The 11,230-nt window shown below is 40.4% G+C and overlaps 1 protein-coding gene across 2 annotated transcripts; it reads left to right on the top strand.

The window, feature by feature from the left end:
* Positions 1-68: 68 nt before the first annotated feature.
* On the top strand, positions 69-10,850 carry LOC110063972 (anoctamin-4-like). 2 transcript variants are annotated; one of them, XM_089290753.1, is made up of 8 exons: positions 69-183; positions 3,249-3,549; positions 3,920-4,069; positions 4,675-6,185; positions 6,550-6,677; positions 7,893-8,136; positions 8,658-8,807; positions 9,351-10,850. In XM_089290753.1, the coding sequence occupies exons 2-8, from the start codon at positions 3,475-3,477 to the stop codon at positions 9,706-9,708; spliced, it is 2,616 nt and encodes an 871-aa protein (XP_089146879.1). In that variant the 5' UTR covers positions 69-183; positions 3,249-3,474; the 3' UTR covers positions 9,709-10,850. The 2 variants fall into 2 exon arrangements, with proteins under 2 accessions (XP_089146879.1, XP_089146878.1); XM_089290752.1 differs by lacking the exon at positions 69-183 and adding an exon at positions 1,602-2,528.
* The last annotated feature ends 380 nt before the right edge of the window (positions 10,851-11,230 follow it).

Raw genomic sequence — 11,230 nt, 5'->3', positions numbered from 1 at the left:
CCTTCTACGCCAAAGGTGCACTGTGGGGTATTAGCCTATTGACCTCATCCCAGTCTCCTGTCAATCACTGCTCATGTGTTGTCTCGTCAATGTGTTGCGGCATGTGAGGAATACCGTATTAATTTCACAAAAAGCCCTTCCAGCTTATTTTCTCGCTCCTTTGCACCTGTAGGAAGGCTCAAGGTAAGAGGAACTATTAGTACGTGATTCAATTTCGAAAATAACAATTTTATAAAGCGGTAATATCCACAGCAATCTTAAATATGTACGCGCTATTAGTTGCGAGAATGGTCATTGCACGGCTTTCAATAAGCTTATATTGTGAAGAGATTGCACAGATATTCAACCTTTTCTTTATTTCGGACACGATGAATTCGACCTGTGATTTACTTTAATTCAGCTAGTCGCCATTAAGGCTTTCTTCAAAGTCACTATTTTTTAAAAAGAAAAATAATAGTAATAAATGTGTAATTTTTCGCTTTCATCCAAGGGGAAGAAGTTTGAAGACTCTGAACTTCACTGTGACCAACTTCTGGTTTGTCTGGGTTTTTGAATGCGCTGAAAAACGTTTTCGAAATTACTGTGAATCTCATGGCGACGCACGAGGTTTCATGTCCAACATTAGGGAGCTTAAGCAAACCACGACGACGATGGCAACGACGGCAACGAGAACACAACCAAATTAAACACAAGATGTAATGAGCAAAACAATGGCTGCACGCGCGTTATACTTCTTTGTACATTTCGCTGGCGTCCTCTGCAAAACAACAACACGATATGACCAAATTCTGCGTAGTCTGAGTTACGCGACCGGTGACGGCTAATTTTTCGTATTTCCATTTGGAATTGAACGCTGTCATTGCATATTTAGCCTGAGCATTTAATTCTCGACTAGGTGTCGTCCTCGACGTCGTCGTTGTCGTTGCTTAAGTCTGATCTCCTTATTATTCGGCGAGCATCTTGATTATTCTATTATTACAACTATAGTGTGAACTAAATTAATCCGATGTGTCGACATGTGGACCCACAATATTACATAAAACGACCCTTTGAACCGACCATATTTTTTTTCCAATCAGCTGTCATACGCTGTTAATAAACAACGAAGTCACGCCACAAATCTCAATGTCACTGTTTTCTCGCACACTAACTTTCTCAATATTCACTTCCTGCAAAGGATGCACTAGCCCCGAGCCAGTGAGAGATGCATAAACTGGGCAATTTTTGATTAATTAAAAGTTATCTTGTTCGCTGTTTGACGCAATTTTTGTCCAGGTATTTGGGGACGTCATTCATTGAGATGTGTCTAGGAGAAGTAGTTTGATGAAGTACTGGTTTTGCCTAAACCACACATAAATGTATCTTCTTGACTTTCACAATATTGATTATTTCTTTTTATGGAGAAAATCAGTTCTTAGCGGTGGATTCTCATGCGAAATGTTCAATATGAGTGAAAGAAAAAAAAAAAGGCGGATGCGACAAAAATGCCTCAAAAATAATACACTTTTTTAAAGATATATAAATTAAGAATATATTTTATAAGCCATATCGAAGCTGAAATTTAGGAAGTTTTATGGATATTTTGTATCTACAATGCAATTATAGGTTTTTAACTAAACAGTATAAAATTCGTCCCTTTTCTAAACGGCAAAACAACAACAACACTGAACAACAACGTAACACTAGTCGTGGGTCCGATGCTAATTAAATTTCTGCAAGAAGTTATCTGTGTCATATCAGGCTTAATAAAATAACTGAGCTACTACGCGCGCTCTTATTGGTCGATAGGTGTGTTTAGATGAGAGTATGGAAACACGGTTGTGACGTTATAGATTCGCGCCTATTTAATTTTTGAGAATTATGTTATAAAAGTAGCAGAGTACTTTTTCCATGTTTACATAGCCTCATCTAAACACTCTGGGGCTGGGAGAAGTCTTGAAAGTTATGCAAGCCCTCAACTACGTCTCGGGTTTGCATAACTATCTCGAATTCTCCCAACCCTGCTCGTGTTTAGATGAGGCTATGCAGTCACGGAAAAAGTGCTCTATTGCTTAGATCTGTGCTGCGGCTTTCGCCTCGTGGATCCACAGCTACTTTGACAATGTTATGACGAACTCATGATCAATAACAGGACAGACGCATAAAAAACTGACGTCAATTTGTTAAATATCGAGCCTGGGCCGGGAAAACAATATTATAAAAAAAAAAGCAAGAAAAATGAATAGAAAATAGTGTAACGATGCTTATTCCTTTATCTTATGCGCCATTCGCCGTAAAAAGGTATCTTTAACAGGTAGTATTCAATCAATCAAACACCAGACAGCTTTCTGTCTTTTTCCAGGCATTGACGTGTAAATTATTGTTCTGTCCTGAATTAATTAGCTCCCAACTACTTATTAACAATGCAAATCCAGTTCTACGTAATTATAATCTGATTGCGAAATCGAAATTTTACAAAGATCTATTACTTGCCTCCCTTTGGGACTATAAGGAATGGACAATTCAAGAGTGTTTTGTCTTGTTGGAAGGTAAGTTGGTTTCAGCAGCTTCGATTCAGTGCGGACATTTGAAATTTAGTGTACATGTTCGTACATTTCTTACATTGAACTAATGTAATCAATTGTGCTGTACAACTCGAGTCACTTCAGGAAGGCGAGAAGTTTGGTTAAACACGACTGTTCTGAACAAATCAATGTTTATAATTTTGAAAAGGAAATAATTTTGAAGATGGAATACTTAACTTATGGCCTCTTTAGAAGTATATCTCTCTGATCAACTACACTTGAGGTCCGAAAAATTGCACGGTACATTTTAGAATAAGAAACAAGGAATGGGGAATATCAAATAAAAGCGTCTTGAAAAAAAAAAATATATATATATATATATATTTATAGACGAGCTTAGGTACCGTCAAGCCACGGCAGTTGATGCTAATATAAAGTCCTTCCTTTCAAACGGTGGAAGAAAATGGCTGTTAGTTTGAAAAAAGCGAGTTCAGGGGTAATCCAGTAATTAAGGGATACATGTATTTGCAAAGCCTCCCACACACACATAAAAAAAACCCAGCGGTTAGCCACCTGCATTCCACCATGTAATTATTACTCAACCTGTGCGTATTTCATTTAGACAACGCTATTTTGTTTTGAAGTGTAAGGCGAGTTTTGATATTATTGTCTGTTTGCCGATTGGTGGGTTAAATGTTGAGTGCTTACGCACCACTTGACTAAACAAAATTGTTTCATTTTCAGTGATCCGATTTCACGACCAAGGCCAAACGATAAAGCTGAAGAAATAAGTCATGTGCCCACTAAAACCACAGGGGATGGAATCTTAAAGGCGTCCCACAAATCTGAAGGCAGGAACGCTACACTTCGTTGGAGTCAAAATTCGCAGAAACGCGACAGTTATGTCGCTGCGATAAGTTCTTCGGAAATCAACCTTGATAACATTTCTAAGAGCGGGAAACCGTCGGCCATGGAAGAAATTCTTTTACAGAACAGAAGCAAAGAGAGTACGAGATCTGTAAATGCAAATGAAATTTCAACCAAGGTGAGGAACTGTGTTATAAATATTTTGGTGTAGCAGTCAGGCTAAACGCGCTTTTCAGTGCAAGAAAACTGTACGTGAAAAGTGCACTATCTTGGCCGGAAAATTTAACTAAAACTTTCTTTCAATATATGAACAGCTTTAGTTTTGTGAACACTGTCACTTTTCATGATGTTATGATACAGAGGACAAAATATACTTAGCACTGGAAGAAATATCGGCCGCCACATAAGCTCTACATCGCGTCAAAACATATGTGATCAAAGCGCATGTTCTCACCACGCTGCCTGCATGTTTTACTCTCGACGATGCCATAGGAGAATATGTAAGTAATCATTGCCGGCTAATTGAATTCTGTATTTCTTTGCTGCAGAAGATTGATTATGTGCTGGTTTATTCTGAGCCGGAGTCGGGTAAAGAAAATGACGAAGAAGAAAAAGAAAAAGCAGAGATTAGGGAGAAATACGAAGAAAATCTCAAAAAACAAGGACTGATGGTAGAGCATGTAACATCGGACGAGCAGGTTTGTAAACCAGCTGTGAACCTGTCAATTTTGTTTTCGTATTGGTTTAGACTTGCCCGACACATTCAATGGACGCTTTGCATGCAAACTCTATTTTTATAATGCTAAAGCGATTTAAATTGCACTTGGGAAACAGATTTGAACACATCGTATGTTGTTCAAAGTACTATGTTATAAATGATGACAGAGAAATTCTATTGTTTATATTAAGAATTTTGCACCTGTGCAATTTGTTGTGTACCTGTGAAAATCAAGTGTTTCAGTGGACTTGTGAGTGCGTTCAATTCTTTACATTTCTCTCGCTTCTGATGTCGCAGCGAGATCACTTGAAATTACCTTTTTCCAGTTTTTCCTTTTGAAACTAAGCGCTTGAAAGGATGTCGAGCAAAACATTTTGAGAAATGCCATAAAAGAAACGCCGGTCAAGAACGCTAAAGATTTCCAAAGCGTATATCCTTTATAAACAGGGAAGGTTGCCCGTTTTTTTTTTTTCCTTAAAAAATAGGGACTAGGGACAGGAGCGGAGGAGGGGGGAGTGACCGGGTACCCCGATACGCTAGTCCCGGTGGACACATAAATATAAGGCTTTCTTTCACTATATACAGGAGAATGTTGTGTTTGTCCTTATTCATGCCCCATGGGACGTGCTGGCCAAGTGCGCAGAGGAAATGATGATCCGTGTGCCTGTTAGCGCGGAGCACCAAGGAACCCGTTTCAAGTCCTCCAGCAAGAAAAGATGGCTGAAAAAGGCTAAAAATGTCCTCAATATCTTTCAAGTTCAGGATGACTCCGACAGGAAAACCGAGCGGCCAGTCACGGCGTTTTTCAGCAGAGCAAAGAGTGACTGCTTTCTCATAGAGGACAGGGAAACTTTTTTCTCCGACATCGACCGAAGTCGAATGACACATCGCTTACTTCTCTCGACGAAGTATTCATCAGAAATGGACGACTTCGGAATCTCTCGTCTGCTCTACAAAGGGGCTTACACAGTTGCGTATCCTTTGCACGAAGATCTTCGGAAAGAAAACGAAGATGGTGCGACGGAAAACGAAAGACAACGTCTGTGCAGGAACTGGGCTTCTTTTAGCCAGTGGTACAAATATCAGCCCTTGACTGCGGTGAAGAAGTACTTTGGAACTCGGGTGGCTTTTTATTTTGCTTGGCTAGGAACTTACAATTTCATGCTTGTAATTGCTGCTTTGGTTGGCTTGTGGTGCTTTGTGGCTGGCCTCATAACAGTGAGGACTTTTACACCTGTGAAAGAAATTTGTGATAAAAATAATTCGCAGTTGTTTTACATGTGTCCGTTGTGCGACAAAGACTGCAGCTATTGGACGCTAACAAAGAGCTGTGATTACGCCAAAGTCACTCATTTGTTTGATCACGAGGGGACGGTGTTTTTCGCTGTTTTTATGTCACTCTGGGCAACGGTGTTTCTGGAGGTGTGGCGGAGGCGTCAGATAAGCTTGGCTTACGAGTGGGACATGTTGCACTTTGAGGAAGAGTTCGAACCTCCACGCCCGGCTTTTGTCACCAAAGCCCAGAACAAGAAACCAAACCCCGTCACTGGAAAACTCGAGCCTTACATCCCGTTTTCGCTACGCGCGGGAAAGTTTACCTGCGGGTTTATGATCGTTTCGTTCATGGTGCTGCTAGTGATTGCTACTTTGGTGGGAGTTGTGATCTACCGGGCCGCCATGGTTGCGGTGTTGTCGGCGTATCCTGATGAAGACGTGCAACAGGGCGCGCGCATAATTACCTCACTGACCGCGTCCGTGCTCAATCTCCTGGCTATCACAGTGCTGGGTCTGGTGTATGAGAAGATCGCTGTTGCGCTCACAGAGTGGGAAACGCCACGAACCAGAACAGAGTATCATAACATCTTAACACTGAAACTATTTTCATTCCAGTTCGTGAATATGTACTCGTCGTTGTTTTACATAGCGTTCTTTAAGAACAGTCATATCATAGGTTACCCTGGGAATTACAATCGTATTGCCGGAGGACGAATGGAAGGCTGTGATCCTTCAGGATGTTTCATTGAGCTGTGCATTCAGTTGGCTGTTATCATGGTGGGAAAACAGTTCATCAATTCCATTTCCAAGTTTGCAGTACCGTAAGTATTACTCTTTCCTGCGCGCGCTTTTCTTAAAGGAGTTCAGACACAGCATTTTGAGTTATTTTGGCCGCGTACAAAATTACCTTTAAATGGAAGGAAACCTGAAAATAGTAGTTTACTAAGATATAGAAATGCGCCAAAGAGATAATATTAAACCATTAAGGAACAAACATGGTTAGCATGATTAAGGATGGAGAAGATTAACACGGATTACAAACGACGAAATTGAGAAGTTATGCCTAAACTTTTTAAGATGTACAAACCGTGACGTAGCTCCTTAAAATTTGTCTCCTTCGTAATATATCGACGTTTCTTTTTGATCGATCACTTATATTCTTCATTGCGTTGTCCTCATTGTTAGGTCTTTGCTACGTTGGTGGAACGGCCGCAAGAGCGCCGAGAAGATCGTGCATCCCACCCAGTGGGAAACAGACTATCTCCTAAACAGTGAACATCAGCTAAGAATGTTCTATGAATACCATGACATGGGTACGGGAAATAATTCGCCACTTCGTTTAGTTCGATTCGTACTTTTGTTTGTTAACACTTTCGTTCACTGACAAAACAGGGACTTAGTTAGTAACAGGTAAACCGAGGCCTCAGTCATCTTTTTTTTCGTTTTTAACACTTATATAATATATCAAACACGAGAGACAGTTTTTCATTGGGATATCCAAACACACAGAAGAGAGTTGAAAATACGGTACGACGCGCAGCGGAGTATTTTTGACGAAATTCGAGGTGTTTGAATAGCCGATGAAACACTGTCTCGAGTGTTTGATATATTTTCTCAATCGAAACAAAAAACTAAGAAGTAAACGGTAAAGTATAAAATCGTCAAAATCTATGCTAATTAAGACCGGGTATCCAAACCTCCTTCACGGTTGTGATTTTCTTTGTTTTAACTTGGTGAATTATTAACGAGTTTCAGAAAGTCATCTCAAACACCCTGAATACCCAGGAAGAGAATTTAACCGTGGACAGTGCCTCAGTCATAATTTGTTCATGGACGTTGCCACAGTCATTTTTTTTTGGCTACAGCCCTGAAAAATGGCCTTGGCAGAATGTGGGAAAGTTTCCACAAGTTGCTCGTAACTTTACACGGTAGAATGTCAAGCCTTTATACGTGTACGTCATGTCGTAACTTCTGCTCCTGTTGGGAGAAATCGTGAATCGATCAATTATTTTCCGAGAAGATACCTGAATGAAGTCAATGTGGTTGTTAATGAAGCAATAGTCGTGCGTAGACTTGAGGCCAAAGTATAAATTAAGATTGCATCTCAGGCGCAGGGAAGGTGCGTTTTTCGTCAATTGTTGGAATTTTATTTTTCGTTAAAACACGTTTTGGCCTAACTTGCTCCAACCTCAAAATGCTAACATAGTTAACTGATTTCATACATTTATTATGCTGTAAATATTTCACTCAGCTGTACCCTCCGAGCGGTTGGTTTCTCCTACGCCGAACGAGAGAGAATCCACTGCGAGCAAGTGTGCTTTTCCATTGAGCATACGCGAGTTCGTCACGTCCCACGTGATGCATTTGACGTCGATTCCATTTGTTCCCAAGAAATGCTTGTACAACGCCGGTCCAAAGAATGCAAAATTTATTGCTTGCAGTGGTTTCTCTCTCGTTCGGCGTAGGAGTAACCAACTGCTCGCAGGGCACTCAGCTATTACAACACTTATTTTTAAGGTATTTTTTAGTTATCCAGTTTGGTTTTGTTACGATGTTCGTCGCAGCCTTTCCGCTGGCCCCTTTGTTCGCACTTATCAACAACATCCTGGAACTTCGGATAGATGCTATTAACTTTGCGGTGAATTTCCGCCGACCGATAGCAGAGCGGGCTCAAGGGATTGGAATCTGGTTTGGAATTCTTCGTTCGATGAGTTGGTTTGCCGTTTTAGTGAACTCGTTTGTAATCGCCTTTACTTCTGAGTTCATTCCGAGGTAAATTTCAATCAAACACGCCTTACAATGTATGTTGTTAGCGAGAATCGCAGTGTGATCTGGTTATGAGTCCTGGGGCCCATTTCTCGAAGGTTCCGAAACGTTTTCGCACCCGGGAAGCCATAGCAAAATCTCAAGCCTTTTGATTACAGAGCTGTTTTAGTCTAATATTCAGAGGTTTCCCTCCATACAAGAAGTTTCAGGAGTATACACCTCTCTGTTTTTAGATACAAATGAACTACAATGGCTTTCGAGAAACGGGCCCCTCGCTGAGAAAATCGTGTTCAACGATTGTCGCCATCGTGCAGGACCCTTTACCCTCACAATGTCTCTCTCGACCCAAGTGTACAAATGGGGATCGAGATATCTGTGTAAAAAAAAAACCTGACAAAAATTCTTGGGAGTAGCTGCTCTATCGTTTTGTTTATTTCTTTATTGTTTCCTTCATTGTCTTATTGGTGTTTTCTTTAAATAAATAACTATATACTAAGTTCTATTTGTCACTGTCATTTGTTTCTTAGGGAAGTCTACAAATACGCGTACAGCCCTGATGGAAGTTTGACTGGTTATGTCAATAACAGCTTATCTTACTTCAACATTAAAGACTTCAGTAAAATGGCCCTGCCTCGGGACCCTTTCAAAAATTTACCTTATAACAAGTCCTACTGCAGGTCAGTAAATAACACAGCCTTACCGGCCATGGAGTGGAATATTTACATTAAAGTTATTGAGATTGATTAATTCTTTTATTGCCAAGAAAAAGAAAGACGTTTTCCAAAGGAAAAAGAAAAACATCCGTTTAATTCAGTTGCAGCGCTATTCCTGTTTAAAGCAGACCGATCGCCTTCAGTCCCGCCGATAAAATCCGCCTTAAATTTAAAGATTAGTTATTTACTTGCTCCGAACAAATTTTCAGTTTTCAGGCATTGAGCCCTTTCAAATACTTTTCTGACAAGAAAACTGTTAAAGCTAAAAATTCTTATTTTACAACTTGACCACTTCCGAAATTTATCGTACATACAGACGGGGATGGTAAAACAGCATGCAGCGATACATGCGTTTTCTGTTGGAAAAAAAACAAAACAAAAAAAAAAAAACGTTATATTGATCGATTTTAAAGCTAATAGTCCATCTTAGCCCATGTTTGCTATCCCCGCAATGTGGATGACCTTTCAGTTGTTACAATGTATCTTATTTGTTTTTGGTTTTTACAGATACAAGGAGTACTTTGATCCCGTCGAGCCTTACGATTTCAACCGCCAATACTTCTTCGTGCTTGCTGTTCGACTGGGTTTTATCATCATCTTTCAATATTTTGTGTTCTTCACCGTTGGTTTCCTGGACTGGCTCATTCCCGATGTCCCTCGCAAACTTGAAGTCAAAATAAAGCGGGAAAATTTCGTTGCCAGGGCCTGTCTGACTGCAAGCGAGGCTGAAGCGTCACGTGAATTGCACGCTCGCGAGCCACACACTGCCGGTTCTGCGAACTCTCTTTACATGTCATGTGAGAATGTCAACAGATCCAGGAACTCAAATGTTGGCGGAAGCAAACTTAGTATACATAGAATATGATTACAGCATGAAATGGAGAAGAAATTTAATAGTGAGATTTGCGTTTCAGAATTTTATGATAACGCCGCGGCTTACAAAGGAATATTTCATTGAGACTGAGTTAAAGCTATTTCCAGTTTACAGTTATAATCTCATTCTGTTTTGTATTTCTTTTCTGATTCAACCTTTTCCGATTAATTCAAAAATCAACTTGCGCCTTGTTTTCAACCAATAAGATACCAAATTGTCTAAACTAATACAGGATAGCCCTTTTCACGGGCAACTTTCCTCATTTGCATGACAATATAATTCAACGAAAATGCGCATCCACGTGGGATTACATTGTAATGTAAATAAGCAAAGCTAACCGTGGAAAAGGCTATTTGTCACGCGCTTGGAGGCCACCACGTGCCGTATTTATTTGCTTTGAGTTCTACCTGTTTCATTACGGTGTTTCCGTTTGTTGTGATGGGTGGTTACAATTGCTTTGGTTCTGACTTAGCCACTCAATTAAAAACCTGCTCTAACTGCCGAAACTGAATCGCTTTTCTTTTTGCAAAACGAGTCCGTGCAAACCATTCATATGAATGATTTCGCACGAAGAGTCATTATGACACAGAAGCAGAAGGTAACTCGGAAATGGCATATTAGGCGCAAAACCAACACCAGTCGTGAGTTCGGCGAACCATGTGTACTCGTGTTGACTTGTCACCTCCTACCCTTTCTTCCTCTTTATACATGATCACATAGTATGACTTCCGGTTAGTAAAATACGACGAGCTAACTTTCGGTTAATGGCGACATCTTTAAAGTTAGACGACTCGACAAAGTGGAGTCATGTGGAAACGACTTCACTCTCATTAATTGTTTCTGATACAGCCCTAAAAAAACTTCCCAAAATCGGCCAAACGAGCCTCCGGTACCACCTTAAGGTCTATTGGACAACCCTTAACAGAGAATGGCTTTGTGGGTGGCAAATATTGAGTTGATAATTGTCTAGTCAGTTACACGTGTTCATGATGACCTGGAAGTACTTTTTTTGCTGACTTTAGGTACATTAGCATATCTGACGCCTTTGAGGTCTAAATATAATACAATTAAGATAATAATGTAATAATGAGATGTCTATAAATGAAAATCATTAAATGTTAGTAAGAAAGGTTTCTAGTTGTTGCATTATTACCAGGCATGAGCAAATCGCAATAGGTTACTCAGCGACAGGCAAGGGAGTTACTTATCGGCAACTACTTAGCTTTGAGAGCAAAATGTTGTCGATCTATAAAAAAAACAACAACAACAACAGCAACCGGAGCGTCGGACGTTCGGTTGCCGATGATCGAAAACGAGCGGGCTCTGGGGACGAAACTGGTCGACAAGGGCGCTTTAGGCCCCGTCCACACCGCGGTTAGGCCTACCATCCAAACTAATCCTCCACGAAAACGGCGGGAGCTTTTCGAAAACGATGACATCACGATAATGACGAGATTTACATGCTCGAGTTTTCCTCCAGCACATATCCAAAATGACCGGTGAATGTTGCGTT

This window comes from Orbicella faveolata, unplaced genomic scaffold (genome assembly GCF_042242905.1).
Source record: "Orbicella faveolata isolate gen_17 unplaced genomic scaffold, um_ofav_v1 contig_2, whole genome shotgun sequence".
In the NCBI taxonomy this organism is placed as follows: domain Eukaryota; kingdom Metazoa; phylum Cnidaria; class Anthozoa; order Scleractinia; family Merulinidae; genus Orbicella; species Orbicella faveolata.
This window is presented reverse-complemented; position numbering and strand designations above follow the sequence as displayed.